Source organism: Hemibagrus wyckioides, linkage group LG04 (genome assembly GCF_019097595.1).
Source record: "Hemibagrus wyckioides isolate EC202008001 linkage group LG04, SWU_Hwy_1.0, whole genome shotgun sequence".
In the NCBI taxonomy this organism is placed as follows: domain Eukaryota; kingdom Metazoa; phylum Chordata; class Actinopteri; order Siluriformes; family Bagridae; genus Hemibagrus; species Hemibagrus wyckioides.
The window spans coordinates 12398164-12420749 of NC_080713.1; the positions used below are offsets into that span (position 1 = coordinate 12398164).

A 22586-nucleotide genomic window follows, 5' to 3' on the forward strand; every position below is an offset into this window, starting at 1 on the left:
GCTACATAATAGCTTTCTGAATTCTGAAGGGAATTTTCACTTACAGGTGAAGTGAAGGAAGCAGGAGGTGGTTTAAAAAAATAATAATATGAAAAGTTGTTCCAGGAAGAGAGTGCATGTCAAATCAAGGAACTTGTCATATGTGAAGAAAGATTTGCTAGTTGGGGTGGAGACAGAACCAAGAACTTTTATTTTCTAATTATGCTAACAATCATTTTGTTTTCCAAAGGAAACTCAGCATAATATGTTTGTGAGCAAATCAACAAATATCTTTAAAAAAAAACACCTAAAATCAATCAAATATTAAGTTATTACACAAAATGATTATGTACTGATTGCCCAGTGCACTACATAATATAATGTTTTGACCTACAATACATTTATATTATCATTCCTCGAGAGAGGAGAGAGAAAAGATTCTTGATTGTGCTCTAATCACACAAACGTTTAAAAGGTGCTTGACAAAATGACTGAATTGAATAATAAGGTAGAAGAAGAAGAAGAAGAAGAAGAAGAAGAAGAAGAAGAAGAAGAAGAAGAAGAAGAAAATGTATCACTTTTATAATAATATTAATTAATAGATGTCTGGGCGATCAACCAAATGGCCATAGATGGACATGAATCCATATTTCCTGGTAATTGTCCTATGACCATACATTTCATAGTGGCACCCTTAGCTTGGAAGTGGATATTGCAAACAATGAAATAGAGGTATGTACAAACTGTACAGGGAGGTATTTCCTTTTGTCTGGAATGCTTTCTGGTAAACATGTTAGCAGTACTAGTATCAGGTTTGTTTTCACAAGAGGTTACATTGTTAAACATATGACAGTGCCAAACCTAGAATGAACAGGTCTTTCTTCTTTATTTGTTTTTCACATCATCCGCATAACGAGAACTGGGCACACTCCAGGATATTGCAAGATGTCTGGAATATATATCTGTTTAATGCCTTGTTTAACAGAAGGAAGAGAAGTTCTATAGGCCAACTCAACGTGAATTTCTGGAATGGTATCTGTGAAATGTGTGACATGAAGATGAATCTGTGTTCTAAACTCTAAATAGGCTTAGGATATCAGATATTTAGAAATCTGTGTTTTCTATTACTTTTTAAGGTTAAAGAACAAAACTGTAAGGCTATTTGATAAAAGTTGCTATTTGATAAAAGTGGCCTTTTCTGTATATTACCTTCAATATATGGGCAAGTTCCTGGTGGTAAAGATTCCTGCACCAACCCAGCCACTGAGAGGTTGACATTTAGTGCTGGGCCCAAACCCAGGGAGGGTTATGTCAGTAAGGGCATCCAACATAAAACCTGTGCCAAACATGTGTGACAAAATATGTGAATCAGATGGTCTGCTGTGGCGACCCAGAACAAGGAGCAGCTTAAGGACAACAAAAATATACAATATAGGAGCAAAGGTTTGTGGACACCTGACCTTACTGACCTTGTGTCCTGACATCAACCCCACTGAACACCTTTGGGATGAACTGGAATGTAGGCTGTGCTTGAACTCCTCACCCAATATCAGATGTGTGGTAGAAGTTATTTTAAGAGCAAAGTAATGTTCAACATGTACATCTGGTGCGATTGTCAGGTTTCCACATATTTTTCCATATAGTGTCTTTAAAAAACATAAATATATTTTACGAAAACACTGTGAAGTTTATGTTATAACCTAGACAAAACTGTCTGCCAGCAAAAACCAATTTGGGTTATTGCCAATGAGTTTATTTAATGCTGTGGTAAAAACAATCAGTTTGCCCAAAAATATATAAAACTTTCAAGCTAAGTGTATTTTTCTCAAACAGTGAATGCAGGGCTTGTTGGATAGCAATGTGCAGTAGCCTAACGGATACAAATCTGATCAATTAATTTTGTAATCAGTTGCCAGATGTCAAGATGCCCCCAGTGCACCTGTGTAGTCATATCATCAAAACTGAAAAGTGCTGATAGACTCTGACAACAAGGTTTTAAAAAATTTGACAGATCTAATAAAAAAAAAAACTATGGGAAATTTAGCCAACAGAACAGAACTCATTACATTTATGATTTTTTACTTTGGTACAGATGGCAGCATGAACAGTGATCAGAACAAGGGAAGACACAATGATAAAACTTTTGTTTAAATTATGGCCTTCATTGTGAAAGCGGCTCCATGTACCTGTGGCCTAAAGCTTGCTAGTGCCTGTCATAGTAGCAACCTTGGACCCAATGCTTGCAGTTCAGCGATGGTGCATTGTGATTGGCAAACTGAAGTGGTGGTTCCCATTTTTAAAAAAGGGACCAGAGCCGTGGTACTGGAAAGAAGGTTAAGACTGATCTTTGAGCCTTGGATTTAGGAGGACAACACAGATTCCGTTTAGACCATGACATAGTGGAACAGGCTTTTATTTTTTTCAGCAGATAATTGAGGGGGCTTGGGAGTATGCCAATCCAGTTTACATGTGCTTTATAGACTTGGAGAAGGCTTATGACTGGGTTCTCTAAAGGAATTCTGTGGGAGGTGCTTATAGTATGGGGGGCAGGGCCACATTTGTGGGCTATTAGGTCTCTGTACACCTGAAGTGAGAGCTGTGTCCTGATGATATTCATGGACAGGATTTCAAGGTGTAGCTAGGGTGAGGTCCCATCGCTGCTTTTAGCAGTGTGTTGTCCTTCTGTCTATATTGCAGGAGTGCCTACAGTGCTAACCTGATAGGTTTCTGGCTAAATGTAAGGTGGATTGAATGAGTGTCTGCACTTCTAAATCTGAGGCCATGGTTCTCTTCTGGAAAAGGATAGTATACTCCCTCCTGGTGAAGGGGGGGGGAGTCTCCCCCAGGTAGAGGAGTTTAAGTGTGTCGGAGATTTGTTATTTTTATGCATTTAGCAGTGTGTTGTCCTTCTGTCTTCATTGCAGGAGTGCCTACAGTGCTGACTTGATAGGTTTGTGGTTAAATGTAAGGTGGATTGAATGAGTGTCTGCACCTCTAAATCTGAGGCCATGGTTCTCTTCTGGAAAAGGATAGTATACTCCCTCCTGGTGAAGGGGGAGAGTCTCCCCCAGGTAGAGGAGTTTAAGTGTGTCGGAGATTTGCCATTTTATGCATTTTAAATATATAATGGATGGCATAATGGCACAATGGACACCATTGCATCATAACCTCAGGGTCCTTGATTTTATCCTAAGCTGTCTGTGTCGGGGTTTTTCTTCAGGTTCTCCACCTCCTTAAATCAGTCAGTTAGGTCAGTTTGCTTATATAGTCTTAGAACTGTCCGCTGACTGAATAGAAAATATTCAGTCGAATAAATAGAAAATCAGTATGTTTGTGTTTTCAGTGTAATTGGAATGGGGTGTCCAGATTTTAAAATGTTTGTTCAGGTTGGGGTACATACAAAAGATAAAAATATATCAGAGCTATTTAAATACATGAAAATTTCAAAACCTGTGTTAAGGGATTTCACAGGCTGTCACAGAATTAAGAAAAATTATGTTACAATATTTTTTGTGTATTTACATTGCTCATTGAAGTAGTGCTGAGCTGTCACAAATATTAACACTGATTAGATTATTAAAATGATAGGAGATCAGGCTTTAATTGAGGCTGCCCTAAACTGTGGAACATTCTTCCTCTCCATCTGTGCTTGTGCTTGTGAACATACTTCCTCTCCATCTGTGCTGCGCTTCCCAATTTAAAACCCAAATAATAAGCCACCTTGGGTTCCCGCTCGCATAATGACTCCATTTGCATCTTATTATACTTTTTATATACTAGCTGTTTATATTTTCTTGTCTGTTTATTATGCACTGTAAGAGGTTTCTCCTACAATGCTTGATGAGAATACATTGCAGAGAATTTGAATATCTTTACATCCTGCAGGTTACAAGGTCCTCAATACTACCCTATCCACAACATTAACATGGACATCAGGGCAACAGGACAGTATTACTTCTCCTTGTCTTCCTTCTTTTCCTAGACTCTGAAACAAAAGTACAGCTTGAGCTTCAAGCTTAAAACATGCAGGGACAAAGGATGTATATTTAAAATTTACCTCATAGTTGTGATTTTTATTTTATTCCTTACAAATAAATAATTGGTGGAATGATGGCACAGTGGGGAGTACTGCCTCATAGCTCCAAGGGTTTTTATTTGATCCTGAGCTCAGTTACTGTCTGGGTCTGGGTTACTGCTTGGGTTTCTCTTTAGAGAATTTGAATATCTTTACATCTCGCAGGTTCCAGGGTCCTCAAGACAGTTTAAGTTAGAGCATTGAGTCATTTCCAATAGTTGTTTCTGTTATTGATGAATCATTTTTCTTTGAACCTAAATGGATATTTTAAATATTTGTCCATCCACAGCCCAGTTGCTACTTCTTGCAGAGGTACTCAAATTGTCATTTAAAATCTTCTGACAGGATGCCTTGCAATGTATGGTCAGTCTGAAGGAAAAGAGTGAAAATAAAGGCTAAATATTATTTTATGGAAGCTTATATAAGGTAATAGAATTTCAGAGTTTAGAAATAGGGTGTAAAATTCTTTGCATAAGCTTGGACATTGCCAGTAAACTCTACAGAATTAATAGTGAGAAAGCTGAATCACATCACCAAAGTACTAAACTAGACCAGGCCCTCTCTCAAACCTCAGTGCAAAAAACAAATGAGTCCAATAGTTACTCTGAGGGAGTAACAAAACTGTGGCTGAAAGTGGAGTGAATGCATCATGCTCTGAGGGTGCTTTTACCTGGGTTTCTTGTCTTGACAATCTGTGTGCTTTGCAGGTTGGAGCCTTGTCGTGGACCATTTTCTTTATTTCCACCATAGATTTTCAATTGGATTGAGGTCCGGACTATTTGCAGGCCATGCCATTGACATTATATGTCTTTCGTGAAGGTAAATTTTCACAGCTTTTGCCCTATGGCATGATGCATCCTCATCCTGAAAAATGATGTCATCATCACCAAACATCCTTTCAGTTGATGGAATAAGAAAAGTGTCCAAAACTTGTGCATTTATTGAGGATGTAATGACTGTCATCTCGCCCATACCTTTACCTGACATACAACCCCATATCATTAATGATTGTGGAAATTTGCATGTTTTCTTCAGGCAGTTGTCTTTATAAATTTCATTGGAAGGGCACCAAACAAAAGTTCCAGCATCATCACCCTGCCCAATGCAGATTCGTGATTCATCACTGAATATCACTCTCATCCAGTCATCCACAGTCCATGATTGCTTTTCTTTAGCCCACTGAAACCTTGTTTTTCCCTGTTTAGATGTTAATGATGGTTTTCGTTTGGCTTTTCTGTATGTAAATCCCATTTCTTTTAGGCGATTTCTTACAGTTCGGTCACAGACATTGACTCCACTTTCTGCCCATTTGTTCGTCATTTGTTTTGTTGAGCATTTTCTGTTTTTAAGGCATATTGCGGAAGTTTTCTATCTTGACACTTTGATGTCTTCCTTGGTCTACCAGTACGCTTTTACAGTCCCTTTTACAACATTCCCATTTGATTTGTACTTGGTCCAGATTTTAGACACAGCTGACGGAACAACCAACATGTTTTGCAACATTCTGTGAAGATTTACCTTCTTCAAGAAGTTTTATAATGCTCTCCTTTGTTTCAACTGACATCTCTCGTGTTGGGGCCATGATTTATGTCAATCAGCTTGGTTCAACAGCTCACTACGGTGTGCAAGCACTCTCTTTTAACTGCAGACTAATTAGCAGATGTAATCGGATACAGGTGTTTGTTTTAGAACTGCAAAGTACATGGTGATTCCATAATATTTTCCTCAGAATTGAGTGATTCCATATTTTTTTCCTCTGTTTGATCTGTAAAAACAGTTTCATTTGACTACAATTTTCTTTCTTTTTTATTTTTGTAAGTGTTTCATAAAGCCAGAAGATTGGAATGTTACATGAAAATAGTTTTGTGGCATGTCTGTGATTGTTTTTTTTTTTTCTACACAATTAAACAATTGAGTGAAGATCTTCCAAGAGTGGTGATTTCATACTTTTTGCCAGGGGTTGTAGTAGTAATTTAGGTTAATACAGTACTACTCATGTATAATTGTAGTTACTTCATGTCCTATGTAGCTACTAAATGCCTTAGAATGAATAATTTTGTGGGTTTAACAGATTTTTAATGTGATCATTAAAATCACGAGACCCTCAAGCAATATGTGTTTGTTTATAGCATTTTTGCAGTCTCGTAATGTTTTCTGTGATTTATCTATCCAAATTCTTTTGAGTTTACATTAAATTATTGTTTTATTTTCTTATATTATTTCTTATACAGCAATACGGTGTATACGATGGATCAGGCCTGATCAGCCTTCATATTTATATTACATAATATTAAATTTCTGATTTTTTTTCCAAAAGTGCCACATTTTCCTGACACACCCTTGATTTTACTAATTAATTACTGTGTTGAACTGCCTCCAAAGCTGAACAGAAGAACAAAAAATAGCAGCAGACCATGATACTATGGAAGAAGTGATTTTATTGATGTTTCCTGCTTGCAACCACAAAGTTTTTTTTTCAAAGGAATCAAGTACATTATCTACCAATATATCCATCTTATATTAGTGTCCCCTTACCCTTCCCACAATCAAGCAGGCAATTACAGGGTTCAACATCAAGCCATTTGGGTGCATAGTGACAGCCACAGGAAGAAGAAAGAAATAGAAACAATTATGAACTTTAAAAATAATGATAAATAAAAAAAAGAGCAAAATTTTAAAACTTTTCTGTCTTATAGAATTTCACCAGATTTATGAAAGATCCAAATGCTGCATGGAGTTTCAAAAATCAGATCTTTTGGGGGAAAAAATATCATCAATAGATGCAATCAGTAAAATGTTCTTGAGAGCCAAATTGTGCTCAGTTAAGCACTCAGTTTCTCAACTAGACAGTTAGAATGTTTGAAGTGTCACATGCATGTGCATATGTGACAAATGACATTAAAATCACAGTTCACTAGACATGGGAGACTGGAGTCTTTTACCCTTGAATCTACTCTGCCTCAATATAACCAACACCCACAATCTTAAAAGTATACAATTTTGACCAAATGTGGTGACAAAAATATGCCTTCTGAAACTTCCCTTGAAACAAAGCAAGGATGCCTGGGCTGTTGACCTTCTCATCACTTAATCCACACACCAGTTCAACAGGCTTATGACGAGTTGTACAGGCAACAGCAACAGACATTTTAACTAACCAAACCTTTCCCTACACGACAATGTTCAGGAAATAACAATGAGGAAATGGAACACCTGTTTTATACTCATATAGAATTTCGTTATAATAATAAAGTACATAAAGTAAAAGAAATAATTTCACTCATCATACTTTCTCATTTTGATTTACTATACATTTAAGTTGGTACAAATAACCTGCATGTACAAGCAAGCTACTGAAATAAAAACCAAAAGGTTTTCATAATCAGATTTATCAGAGGATTCATAATTAGATTTAAAAATTCAATACATTACCATTTAAAAGATTCAGTTTAAGATTATAAACAGAGCTCCATGATACAGCAGTTGCAATAATAGAACTAGTAGCAGTGTTAAATAACTTGGTTTTGATTCTTAATGAATTCGATATGCAATTCTGATTCTAAGAGCGCAATTATATTATTGGTCAGTAGTATGTTCACCATTCTGTGGCCCCATATCACCCCCTGATGGTCCAGATTAGATATGCATCTGCTCCAAGTATTTGTAGGTGGGGTTTTCATAGCCATGGTTCTGCATCTTGCTCAGGTGACGCTCCTCAGGACTCAACATAGGATCAACCTTTTTCCAAAAACAAAAAAATATTATATTACATGATTTCTGTACAAATTACAAATCCATTCCTTGGTCAATTTTATCCCATTTGCCTACTGTTATAAGAAGTCTGTGTGTGTGTTTCAGACTGACCTCCACAATGCCATGACTGATGGTGCCATACTGCCTCTTTCTTAGCAGGACCAGACTGATCACAATCACAGTTGCTATAGCAATGGCAATCACCAGCAAGCCAATCAGAGTACCATTCCCAAAGCTAAATTCCCCCCCCAGGGGGCGAAATATCTCCTGGTTCCCTCTGTGACTGAACTGTTAAAACAGGAACAAACCAAATGTAAGTATACTAACATTCAGAGTTTGGTGAAATCTTTTTCAAGAACATGTAAATTACTATTCAAATATAGAAAATTAGCTATGTACACACAGTTAATTAATGATAATTAATAACTGAAATAATTGGAACACATTTTATATATATACTGTAAAAAAAATCCAATGAGGAATCTCAGTACAGGTATGCTTAGCATCTGATGTTCTCCAGACATTCAGCAGGAATGTTAATATACAATAGACAGACAGGAAAAAAAATACAATACAAAAAAAAATACTTTTTTTTCCATAGCAGTGCATCCTGCGAAATGATGTAAAACCTTCTTGGGGTCTATTTAGAAATGGCATTTGGTTGACATTTTTGCAGAAATGGAAAGGATTATACACTAGGCTAAACAGCAGTATCTGACTGAATTCAGGAGCTCCTTCAGAGATAGCATGCAGAAGCTGTTGTGTGAACACTGACTCTGAACCTTGCTCTTAGCAAGCATATCACTTCTGATTCCGATCCTGATCTAATTACATATAAATTATATGAGCATACATTGTCCATAGACTGCTCAGTTTAGGATACACAAACAGTTCATTCAGAGACAAATTCAGACATTACTCCAAATTCTGTGCTTGTGACCAGAAAGTGAGTTTAACTCCCAGAAAGAAGGTGAATATTGGGTCCTTGAGAACAGCTGCTAATGGCTTATATATGTATATAAAAAATTCACTGAGATTATGCGATGGATGGAAGATGAACTTTGATCACATATACTCTACTTTCCATGCATCTCCATATAGATACATACACACATGCAATACACTCAAATCATGCTTTTTGGAAACATAAATAGATAATATAATTGATTAGGATGATCATTTTTGTGCCATAATAAAATCTTCAATGTGTCTTTTGCTTACATTTCATATAATAGACACTGAACTAAGATGTGTGTGTGGGTGTGTGTGTGGTCCCCTTGCAAAGTATTGGAACAGCAAGGCTAATTCTTTTGTTTTTGTTATAAACTTAAATCATATGTCTAGATGTGATCAGAAACACCAAAGCATGTTTCAATGGAAGATTTATTATTTAACCAAATGAATAGAATTAATATTCCTATATTGCCCTGGGTTTCTCCGGTGAAAACTGCATTCAAAACAGATAAACCAATATGAAGACCAAAGAACCATCTATGAGAGAACTGAAAGTCATTTTAAAGCTAAGGAAAGAGGGAAAATCAGGCTCTGGGCACAGGACACAACGATTTGTATTGTCTGGAATGCTAACAACAAGATATTGAACAAGTCAGCCAAGAAAAGGCTTGTCGACATCACCAACAACCTTCAAAGGCCTTCTTTGAATGACATCGAGAGCAGAAATATAAAGGTAGTAAGAATCAGAAGGCAAGTTTGGAATTTGCAAAGAAGTACGGAGATGACCTACAAAACTTCTGGAACCAAGATTAACCTCTACCAAATTAATGAAAAGGCCAAAGTGAGGTGAAAGAAAGGAACTGCTCATGATCCAAAACACAGAAGCTTATCGGTCAGTCATGGTGGAAGTAGTGTAATGCTTGGGTTTGCATAGCTGCTTCCGCAACAGGATCACTGATCTTTAATGATGATGGAACAATAGAGAAATGCATCTAATTGGGAGGAATTTCATCATGCAGCAAGACCCAAAACACACACCCAAAACACACAAAACTCAACAAAGGACTACATCAGGGGGACAAACAGTGGAAGATTTTAGGCTGGATAAATCTAGCAGCAAAAAAGAAGAATGCAACAGTATGATGTTGTCAGTGGCTCACTGAGTTGATGCAGATATTGCAAACAAGGGACACAAAACTGTTATTAGTTTTAAGTCTATCTGTTCCAAAACTTTTGATCACCTAAAATTTGGGTGGTCAGGAAATACCAGGAAATGAAAACCTAAGTTCTGATCTATTTTGTCATATTAATTTTTTGATTGCAAACTCAAAATTTCTTCATTACAGCAAAAACAAAAGAATGGACCTTGCCGTTCCAATACTTTCAGAGGGGGCTGTAAAAACACACACCCCAAAAATAAACCGGTAAAAATAGTTCTTGTAAAACTAAAAGGGCTGCTGTACCGAAGAGTGGAGGGGAAAAATACTCACCAGAGGATCAACATTCAAAATGCTGACTTTCTCAGCACTGTAAACCACTTCCTTAACATCCATAGAATCATCAATCACCTGTCAACACAGACAGGCAGCTGTAATTATTCACTCTGGGAGTTTAAGTAAGAATTAGGCAGTCTGGGCCATATTCTGAGCTGTGTTACGCATGCATAGTGAGGAGTTAATACCAAAGTGGCACACAACGGTATTTAGACATACACTATGCCAAAGTACATGGACATCTGATCATTCCAAAACCAAGGGCATTATTATGGAGTTTGCCCCTCTTACAACAGCCTTCATTCGTTTGGGAAGGATTTCCAATAGAATTTGGAAGGTGGCTATTGGGATCTGAGCCAGTTCAGCCACAAAAACATATGTGCAGATAGGCACTGATGACAAGTGAGGAGTCCTGGAGTGCAGTTGACATTCCATTTTATCCCAAAGCTGTTCAGTGAGGTTGATACCTTCATGGACCTCACTTTGTGCACAGGGACATTGTTACGATAGAACTACTTTAGGCCAAATAGCTCTAGTAAAAGGAATTTTTTATTTTTTATTTTCAGTAAAACAAGAATTGTACCTTAAGACTGCATTCACTAGCTTGCACTCCCTACACACAATCTATGTAGGAACTGTTACATCAGAGACCAAAAATATATATAAATATAATGTATAACGAGTGCTCAAAAAAAATTAAGGAAACACTTAAATCACACATTGGAACTCAACAAACAAAATGTTTAAGTTGAAAATCTTATATAACGTTTTGCAATTTGTCATGAACAGAATATGACAATGGTCAACCCGAAACCAAAAAAATCAATCCTTTGAGGGCTGGATTCAAAATCACACCAATTCAGAATCCCACCATTGGCTAGCAGGTAGATATCTGTGTGATTCTCCAAGGAAATTCCTCCCCACGCCATTACGGACCACAGCCAAACCAGTCATGCTGGATGATGAAGGCAACATAACATTTCCCAGGGCATCTCCAGACTCTTTCACTTATGTCACATTTCATCAGTGTGAATCCTGCTCTTGTCCATGAAGAGAACCAGTAGTGCCAAAGGCAAACCTGCCAATTCTGGTGTCTTTTGCCAAATGCCTGTCGAGCTGCAGGATGCTGGGCTGTGAGCACAGGTCCCACTAGGGGATGTAAGGCACTCATGCCACTCTCATGAAGTCTGTTTCTGATAGTAGCCTGTGGTCATTAGGTCTCTGGCAGTGCTCCTCCTGTCCTGAGCAGATACCGGTCCTGCTGCTGGGCTGTTGCCCTTATACAGCCCTGTTCAGCTCTTATCATGTAATGTTTCATATGTAATGTTCTGGTATCTCATCTATGTTCTTGAAACCGTGAAAGAAGACACACCAAACCTCCTTGTGACAGCATGTATGAATGTGCCATCCAGGATCTGAACTACTTGTGTAACTTGATTTGGTTGCAGGTACTACTACAGGTATCATGATACAAGAAATGCCAAGAACCCTAACAAAACACAACAGTAGAGGCGAATCAATCAGGAAAGGATGAGAAAGCAATTGCCTGTGGCCACCACCTGCAGAACCATTTTTGGGGGTTGTCTTGGTATTGCCTCTCCAGTGCACCTGTTGTCACTTTCAACTGCACCAAATCAGATGAAACTGATTTACAGTCACTTGCACTTCCAAACTGGACAGATTGCCATACCTAAAGTTTAACTGACTTGGTGTTATACTGTGGTTTCCTTAATTTTTTTGAGCAGTGCATATAAATCTAAAAATAAAAAATAAATAAATAAATACATGAATAAATAATAATAATTATTATTATTATTATTATTATTATAAAATAAAAACAATAATAATAATAATTATTATTAATATTAATACCACCACCACCACTACTACTACTAAAAATAATAATAATGATAATGATATCAAGGGGCTAAGCACCTGGACTCGGTGAGCTACACGTTCACAGATGCTCTACATTTATTCATTCAAAAATAGATATATAAACAAAGGTACAATATTTTGTATAACTTTGTGAATCTCTTTTCAACAGGTCTTGATCTTTTCAGAATCCCAAACTGTATGCATCACACCACCTGATTTCTAAACCATGCATACCTGTTATATCATTCCCTGCACTATATATTGGAGGCATGTTTTGCCTTAGCCTTGGTCATCCTGTTTGTGTCTCAGCTGTACTACTTTGTGTAAATAAGCCTCAACCACAACTTCTCTTATAGCAGACATCAACTTCTTTCTAGAAGAACATACTACTGGGAACTCTTAATATTTGTATGTGTTGTATTGATATCATTTGAATGAGGCTGCCTGCTACACTCACTGGACACAGAATACACAAGGAAAACACAACTTGATTTAAAATGACATCAATAGGAAATGTTGTTGTTTTATAATCTAATCTTATTTAGTTATTTACGTGCATTTGAAACCCTGCAAGTATATGTTTAGAAATTAAGAAATATTATGATGCAATCATCTCTAGCAGAATGTTTTAACCCACATACCATTCAGGCCAGCACTCAGTCTCTGAATGTGCCTACAGATGTTTAGTTTTCCTGCACAAACCTCTAGGTTTAACAGAATGAGGCATGCTGGCATGCATACAGACAACACCACACTCAGTCAAGTACATCCCAGTGACTCATTAGTCTCAAACTAGGATGTGGGTATGGGAAAGATATAAGGGAAATATGACGTGCAATGATTAGTGGGGGAAAAGGTCCTTTCATTTAAGAATGCACAAGAGCATTATATGTAAATTAGGTACAAATGGTATAATGTGTTAGGACATGAAAGGTGTATTAAATGTAAAATATAAAAATCAATCAATGTATATAAAGATTATTGCATTGTGGAGGTATATTATTTACTGCCTATTATGGTGAAGAGTAGATTCCTTCATTAAAAGCACAGATAATCCCTAGGTTTAATATGTGAAGCAGGATATACACTATATAGCTAAAAGTTTTTCGACACCTTTCAATCACATGCATACGTGCCTGTTTAACGTGCCAGGTTCTCTGGAAAGGCTTTCCACTAAATTTGATCATGGCTATAAGGATTTGTCCTTTCAAGTACAAGAGAATTAGAGAGGTCAGGCACTGACAATGGATGAGGAGCCCTGTTGTGAAGTCTGGAGTTTCATTCAAAAGTGTTCAGAGGGATTGAGGTCAGGGCTCTGTGCAGATCACAGAGTTCTTCCAAAGTAAATATGGCAAACTATGTTTTCAGGGATATCTCTCTGAGCACAGGGGCATCATCATGCTGGAACATGTTTGGACCACTTAGCTCCACTGACAGGAGATTTTAATGCTAATCATTAAAAAAAACATCTTATGGAATATCATGCTTCCAAAGTTTGGGGAAGGTTCACATGAGGGTGTCATGGTTAGGTGCCCACAAACCTTTGGCCATATAGTGTAGCTATACTGAGCAGTTTTCTAGGACAGAGTTTAATTTGATGAATGTGTACTATAACAGAAAAGGCATAAGTTTTTTTTTTTTTTACATCATTGTCGATCTTGTTCTTGCTGTTGATAACTCTCTCCTCTGCTCCAATCAGACCATCCAGACCATTCATCATTCCAGAGCCTACAAACAGAAAAGATTAGTGATAAAAAAAAATTAGAGATATTAGATGTAACCCCTCAAATAACCAAACATTCAAATAAAGACACATTCAAATATAACACCTTACCATTATAGGTAAACAAAATACAATGCTAATACGAATGTTTTAAAAAACAAATGTATGCATATATATGTGCTGCATGATGGAAAGGGAAATAGAGATGGCTCCCTGCCCTGACTAGTTTATGGAGGATGGTGGTGCTCATGGTTTTCCTTAGTTTTCCATTTAAAGAGCTTGGTTGTATTTCCTTATTTGTCAGTTGCTTTCAATAAAGGTGTCTACTAAATGAATAAATGTAAATCACAAAGACTGAAGTTTCATATATAGAGAATCATGAAAATTTCTTGAGAATCATGAGACCAACACAAACAAAACTAGTTTTTCAGAGTGCTCTTGATGTAGCAAACAAGCTCTGACGATTCAGCCAGTGCTGGTGCCTTTAATCTCAACCTGTAGTTCCCAAGTTCTATTTATTATTGCTATTAAACAATCTATGTATTTTGTTGTCAGCCTGCCGAAAACATGAAAAAGTAAATAAATAACCAGTAGATGTATGGTAGAGATGTGTGTTTACATATCAGATGTCCCTGATTACTCAATCCTGCCTGATATAAGTAAGTTTGAAATGCAAACATAAAGAGACACAAAAGCCTAGCCAGTTATCCTCGAGTTCTCAAAGCTAAACGATGTCACAACTGTGTAATCATACAAACCAGGATGAGGAAAAATTGTCACGTTCGCTAGCACCCAGCAAAAATGGTGAACTAAGCAAATGCCTCACTTGTTTAGCAAGAAAAGTCTAAAACTCTGAATCCAGACTTCTTTTCTCTTTAAAGCTATAAACAGGACTGTCTGAGCAACTCCCAGCAGCTCAAGAACATTGTCACATAGAATTTTTCCATCTCAGTATTTTATTTATTTATTTATTTATTATTTTTTTAAACAAAAAGTGATATGCACTGTAACTTATACATATATACAATATATCTAGCAAAGAAAGTTACTTAAAAACTTTTTTTTTTACTAACAACCCAGTGACATTATTTCATATGTAAAATGTGAGGTTAGAAAATATCTTGTCAAAGCAATCTGGTTTAAAGAATTTTGCGAGTTTGTAAAATTGTTTTGGTCCCAGGTCTGTGCCTAGATAGCTTTGAGCTGCCAGGCAGAATACAGTAACTCAAATATCTTGCAATGGGAGCATTTTGATTTAACAATCAAACACTAACCAACCATCTAACAATCCAAGTGGTGTGTTTTTTTGTCTTTTTTAATATAGCAGTTCTTAAGCCAACATATAAAGGGGAGGTTGAATGAGAGACAAAGGTAACGGACAAACAAAATATATATATATAAAAAAGAAAAAAAGACCCCAGCAACAACGAAGGACAAGTGTTAAGGAGGCAGAGATTACTCTGAGAAAAAGATGGAGTGGAAAGACAAACAGTTACAAAGACCCACCTTTCTTGAAGGCACGTGGGGGATCAGAGAGATCGCCTAGGTATTGTGGGCAAGCAGAGGAAAAAAAGAAAAACAAAGACTGGAATTGGAAGGGAAGAAAAGAAAGAGAAACCCAAGAGAACAGGATTATCTAGCCATGCCTAACAACTGAAAGAAAGACACTGGGCAAGGAAGCTTTCAGCTAAAGAGGCTTGGGATTTTACGAGAACATGCAGAAAGCAGCAGTAGATTGTCAGAGGCAAGCTCTTAGGAGAAGTTGCTCAAGCTTAAGTACAGCCCAATGTCTTTAGCCTCCCAACACTCCATTGCACAGCACATAAGACCTGGGAATAAGATTCCTGGCTAACCAGCATTAATTATATCTTCTTAATAAATTCTGAAAAGAAGAGTAGAAATGAAGAATAGAAGTGCTGTGAACCGATGTGTACTCATGTGTTAAAAACAGGTACAGGCAGGAACTTACCCTCAGGTTCAGACTGTGACCCCAGGGAGTTGACCTGGAATGGGCGGAAGGGTTTGCCCTCAAAAGACGGGACCTCTACACTTTCCTCAGAAGAGACAGTGACATCAGGCTGTGACTCTGAGGACAGGAATTGATCTATGTCTGCCTTCTGCTCCTGAAGATCATCTGAGAGAGAGAGAGAGAGAGAGAGTATAAAAAAAGGAGTGAAAAATAAAGCAAAGCACAGCAAATGAAAGCAAGAGAACCAGAAGGTGCAATGTTGGAGTGGAAATCAGGAATAAAGAGACAGACAGGATGAAAATTTGATGTCATGTTCTGTTCCACCCACTGAACTGTTGCACTGTATATATTTATATCCATGTATCTGTCTGTATATAAATATACTGTGATAAAACATGTACAATTATTGTCCACTTTATTAGAAATGCCTGTACAAATAAACATTCTTGGAATTAATGCAGTTCAGCCGGTCGTGTGGCTGATGATGTTTAAAGCTATCGAGGTTAAAAGCTTTAATTAATTGTGATATCAAACATCTCTGTGTCTTTCATCATGGCATGGTTGCTGGTACCAGAAGGTCTCATATGAGTGTTTTAGAAGCTGCTGATCTCCTGAAATTTTCACACACACAACAGAGTAGTATGTAAAACCAAAAACATCCTGTGAGCAGAGGATCTGCAGGTTGATACATATTATTGATGAGAGAGAGATCAGAAGTAAATCACCAGACTGGTCAGAGTTGAAAGAAAGTCTAAAGTAACTTAAACGCGCTTTATAACCGTGGTGAGCAGAAAAGCATCTCAGAATCTACAAGACATCAAAACCACAATTCAACAGCTACAACAACATCAGGCTTCACTTCTGTCAACCAAGAACAAGAATCTGAGGCTATCGTGGGCATAGACTCACCCAAACTGGACGGCTGGAGAGAAAAAAAAAGAAGGAGGAAGCATTATTATCATTATTTTTTTTCAAACAGTTTTAACTGTCCAGGTTCAACAATGTCTTTGACAGCCTCAGATTCCTTTTCTTGGTTGCATGTTTAGGTGATTTATTTGAGGTACTATATCCTTCATGTCAGCTTGAACCAATCTGGCAATTTTTCTCTTGCCTCTCTCATCAACAAGGTGTTTCCACCTATAGAACTGTCGCCCACTCAATGTTTTTTGCTATTCATACCCTTCTGTGTAAACTGTAGAGATTGTTGGTACAAGAAGGGTTGCTTTGATTATTTCATAAACTGCAGATCTCCTGGGATTTTCATACACAGCAATCATGCCATGATCAAAGTCACTGAGAATCTCATGTTTGATGTGAACATTAACTGAATCTCTTGACCTGTATCTGCATGATTTTTTTGCATTACACTGCAGCCACATCAATGGCTGATTAGATAACAGCATGTGTTCTTATAAAGTGAACAATGAATGTGTGCATGTACATGCATGTGTGTGCATGTACATGCATGTGCGTGCACACACACAAACACACAGAGTACTGACTAACTACTGTGTATAAACAATTTCCTCCATTTCTCTCACTCATTTCTTTAATTCCTACCTCTTCGTCGATTTATCATTTGTTCATCGGCTGATCCCCATCTGTGCAAACACCACACCCACAGAGCCACCCACACACAGCCACCCACACACACAGCCACTCACACCCACACTCACAGACACACTCACCAATCTCATCCTGGATCTCGTCTGCCACATAGGGCACCTTATAGAGCAGAGACAGACTCTGATTCATCCTCTCCTCAATCACACGCAGGTGGGTCACCACCTAGAATGCACACACACATAAAAGCAAACATTTGTATTTGTGTATTATGTTACATATATTAAATCTACATGTAAACATAATACATAAATTAATAAATATATTATTAATAATACATTAAATAATAAGTTACAGTGTGTAGGATTTGTTTTCTAAAAAAACAATGTCATTCTGAGGATCCTGTAATAATAATTCACAGTCAGAGCTATGTCAGAGACAGAATTGGTGGTAAATCTATATGGGTTTGTCATATGTTGGTTCAGATGCATTAAACATCATCACTCTGTAAATTCAAGCAAGAAAGGGATCACGTTGACTGGTATGCTGTCAGCCAATAAGGAGTAATAGTGTGAGCTTAACCAATGTAAATAGGAGTGAGAGTGTGAAAGAGTCCAATACTTTAGGTATATAGAGTCCTAGGCAGCAGCACCAGAGGTAGAAGCATACAGAGCACGTAGTTTAAAAGTAGCTATGTAACTGCCTCAAAGCATGTTTACTTAATCGTCCAAAGAGTTAAGTTAATCAGAAGGAAGTGTTGTGTCCCATGTGTCAAACACACAAATTTTTTTGGTGTACGACTCGACTGGCAGGAACGCTGAAATGAATAAAGAATTTTCATTTAAGGGGGGGCTCAGCCCCCAATGAGGGTATAATAGTAAAAAATAAATAAAATAAAATAAACATTTGACTAACAGGGTAGGATGGTAAACTTATTGCAGCATTCCACTGTATTGCATATGTATGTGTATAACATTTGAGTACTGAAGAAGCCAAATACGAGTCTTCCTGATCTTATACATGCACACACACTTGTCCTCTGATCCTCGCTCTGCGACACCGCAGTCTGCGGATTGAAGAACACGCTGAAAGACGGGGAAGAGCCGAAGTCTGCCGCCGTTTCCATATGAAATTTTAAGGGGACTGAGGCGATCACGAATTTGTGCACAGTTTATGAAGAATCACAGAATTTTTAGGGGGGCTGAGTACAAATGTTAAAGCCCCCCTAAAAATGGCCTAGCGACGCCCATGCCGCACCTTCCATACAGCGCACCTTGATGTAGACAATATAAAGCAGATAGACAATATGTAGACAGATAAAGCAGTTTACGCGGGTCATCTGTTCTGAAAGCATCATCTGTGAGTGCTTGTGTTATAACCCCACGCTATCTTTTGTGGTATAATTTCAGTAGCCATATCTCCGAAAAAGGGTAAATCAGGCATCAGTGTTGCTAAGAGGAAAGTTTTGAGATCAACCATCAAGTTGAAACAGATTAATTAGTTTTACATTATTTCCTATGGGGAAAAATTATTCGGTTTCAACCAGACTTTTGGAACACTGTATTAAAAGCAGTGTCTGATGAAGTGAATAGCACTGATTATCTCTTGACAATGGCACCTATCAAGGGGGACAGAGGTTTGCAAAGATATTCTCAGACACACATAAGGAACTGAGTGACCAAATTGGGGGCCAAAATGTGATGGTTAGATGGACTAGCACAAGGTACATGACAGATTGACATCCACATGAATGTCAGGACTCAAGGTTTCCCACCAGAACAGTACCTAGAGAAACACACTGCCCCTGTCGGCCTTCCTTTTTCCCAATGTCTTGTTACAGCAGGATAATGTAATCTGCCACACTGCAAAAATTGTTTAGGAATGGTTTAAGAAATATGACAAAGAGGGCAAGGTGTTGACTTGGCCTTCAAGTTCCACAGATCGCAATCTAAATCAGTCAATAGAGGACATGAACCTGCATCTTACAGAACTTAAAGAATCTGCTATTCCCTTTTAATTCTATAACATTTACTATAATTATAACAAAAGATGAACATGGAGGTATCCATACCACCCCCCACCCACTGACCACAAACCCCCACCACCACACCCCCTGCCCCTTTGTAGACGAAACGCATAAAGCTTGACAATGACTGGGTAAATTTAATGCAGCACAACTGCAGGTGCCATGCATTACATTTTAATGCAATGCTTAAACTCCAACAGCAGATGGCAGTGATACTGATGTTTAACCTTAAAAAAGCCAAAACTCCATATTTCCTTTGTTTATACATCAACTCTGTAATTTCTTTCTTCCACACACACACACACACACACTAAAGTACCAAGCTGGTTGCACACATTTTCAGGCTTAATTAGGCTGCAAATTGCAAAAAAACTTTGCATTTTATGTACAAAACTGCTGTACAAGCCATTTCTAGCTTACATGCCAAGCATGTGGCAACAAGCAGAACTGCACTTTTCCACGTCAAATGCATTCATCTGAGAGAGGTTGACAAAAAACTGTTTTGTCTTCAGTACCAGTTTTAGTACTTTGGTGAAAGAACTACTTAGGGAAACCATGTGTTTTTATACTGTTTGTTTATCATGTGGCTCACAAGCACAAAGTCACAAAAGTGCAGTAATTTCCTCAGAGCTAACAACAAAGCCTGACACTAAACTGGACTTTGCGACTCTGCCAGTTTTCCAAATGTTATAGAAGACAGATGGGAACAGACCTACAGTTTAAAATATACACATGTATACTGTTCACACCTGCCTTGTAATTAAGTCCAATTAAGGAAAGAAATTGCATATCACATTCTGATTTGCACAATTTTACAATTGTAGTTTTAAAAACAAAACAAAACAACAAATAGTCTGTCATAATGCCTGATAAAAACAAGTTGAAACTAAAAAGCTTTCTACGAATAATAAATGAGAAAAAAAAAAAAACTAATTAATGGGTGTCTATGAGCAATTCACATTTGATCAAAAATGTGTATAATTGTTAACACATTATCTTGGTTTCTGAATAGGAAATTTCCTTTCAGTCCTAAAATTTATGTTGGCTGATCATTTTCACCACTTCACAACACCTATTAAACTGCAATTTGCAACTCAGACAGCATTTAGAAAGCAGTTCTGAGACAACAACTAACACAGAAGCACAGACTGGGTTATATAAAGCCCAATTCCTCCAACAGCACAACCACACAAATCTAGTCAGTTATACAACATGTCACATTTGGCTGAGATTACTAGTTAAAGTCTAGAGCCCAAATGAACAAACAAACTAGTGAAATAAAGAGACAAAATTATGCAATCCTGATCACAAAAGACTGAAGTTCTGTGTGCTTCTTGTTTCCCCAGAAAACATGCAATGATTCGGGTTAGACTAGAATGCAAATCATGCCTTTGGCTTTGGTTCAAAGGTTCCACCCAATCAAATCTCTAAAAACAGCCGAGCTAAACAAAAGCTGCACAAGAGGTACTCTCTAACAGAGACTTCGAGATTTGACAGCCTTCTCTGAGCTACACACGCACTCGCACACTTTGAAGTGTGTACTAGTATTGGATTGAATGTATATATTTTTTTACCTTCAGAATTATGGCTTCGAAAACCTTGAAAACTATTGAGCTGAACCCTCCTACGCAGAACCACAAAACTATTTACAAAGACATATATTCAACTTCTTTTAAACAATATAGTGTGTGTGTGTGTGTGTGTGTGTGTGTGCACACGCGTGTGAGTGAGTGAGTGAGTGAGTGAGTGGGAGAGAGAGACAGAGAGAGAACCTGGGACTTCATCTGGGTTGCCTTCTCAGGGTCAACGGAAAGCACATGCTGATAGTGACGAATCGTGTGCTGTCGGTCCTTATTCTCTGCACGAACATACCTCCTAAGGGCCTGAAGTATACGATGTGGCTGTAAAAAGAAAGCAAGTGATTACTGAATTAGATGTTTTGATTATTAGTATTAAAAAAGGAGAAAAGAGAGAACTTTTGCTTTCATTAGAAGAAATCATGCAGAATCTTGATATAAGGAAAGAGAGAGGGTTGTAAAAACAGAATTATATTATAAAAATTTTGGATGACATTAGTCAACTTTCAGTTTGACTTGACTGCAATCATTACTAGAAACATTTTTTAAATAGAAGGATTCACATCTAAAACATTTCAAATTCTGTAACTTGCAACCTCAACAGTCCAAAAAAAATGAGAGAGAGAGAGAATCGAAAGTAGAGAGTGAGCACCAGACTGAAAGACTGATGAATATGGGGCAGCTCATTAGCTTTTCAGGGAGCACAAGCACGAGAAACACAAAACAAAAATCATAATCTCTTTGTAGAAGTCTTTGTACACTGATTACATGCTCGATTTAATTCCAAAGTGATGTGCAAAAAGTTTAGGTCACCTGAAATACGTATGATTAAAGCAATTTATCTGCCTAACATTTATGTGCTTAAAATAGCGATGGGATTTTAATGGATTAACAAATATGAGTTTAAATCCAAGTTTTGATAATATCTTGCATTTTATGTTTGCACTATTTTATTTTCAGGTTGTTGGCATGTCTGTCCATCTGTACTGGTATCTAAAATTCTTTAGCATCCTCTCAGAAGAATAAGTGTCTGAATGTTTGTAAGATTTAATTAAATAATCAGCATAACCTGCAGATAAACAAATTTGATTTTGGAACTGAACTGTGTATAAATGTACTCAGGTCACTCTAAAAAATTATTAAACTGAACTGAATGTCACTTATTTAAGTAAAAAAAGCTAAATGATCATCAATAATCAGTGGTACTTAAATTTGGGCAGAGATCTGCTGTGTAATTTACAGAGAAACAGTATGTCCAGGAGCTGTTTGTGTTTGTGTGTGTGCCCTAACCCTGGGTGGATCAGCTTGCAGAGCAGCAAGGTAGTTCTCTAGGGCAAAACGACGCCGGTCATTCAGCATGGCCTCAACCCGAGCCAAGTGAGTCTCCACCAGCTGCTGCTTCTCACTGGCTGCCTCCTCTTCTAGGGACTCCACCATAGTCTGGAAATGCTGTAGAGAGAGACAGAGAGAGAGATGCTCTAAATAAGCTCCTAAATCATTTTGATTAAAAGCTTTTTGAAGAAATATACTGCAGAGCTAATATCTACAACATGGATTAAAGCAGCTAGGAAGAAAACTGCAATATCATCTCTGTCT

The 22586-nt window shown here is 37.5% G+C and overlaps 1 protein-coding gene across 5 annotated transcripts in view; it reads right to left on the reverse strand.

Moving 5' to 3' along the window:
• Positions 1-6472: 6472 nt before the first annotated feature.
• Positions 6473-22586, reverse strand: part of aplp2 (amyloid beta (A4) precursor-like protein 2) — a 57355-nt gene continuing 41241 nt past the window's right edge. For 2 of the 5 annotated variants that reach the window (XM_058386910.1, XM_058386906.1), the window contains 9 exons: positions 22281-22439; positions 21186-21314; positions 17513-17612; positions 15825-15989; positions 15362-15397; positions 13778-13860; positions 10252-10329; positions 7919-8095; positions 6473-7792 (listed from right to left, as the gene is read on the reverse strand). In XM_058386910.1, coding sequence (XP_058242893.1) covers positions 7691-7792; positions 7919-8095; positions 10252-10329; positions 13778-13860; positions 15362-15397; positions 15825-15989; positions 17513-17612; positions 21186-21314; positions 22281-22439 — 1029 coding nt within the window. In that variant the 3' untranslated portion in view covers positions 6473-7690. The remainder of the gene's footprint in view (positions 7793-7918; positions 8096-10251; positions 10330-13777; positions 13861-15361; positions 15398-15824; positions 15990-17512; positions 17613-21185; positions 21315-22280; positions 22440-22586) is intronic. The other 3 variants (XM_058386908.1, XM_058386907.1, XM_058386909.1) reach the window with 3 other exon arrangements.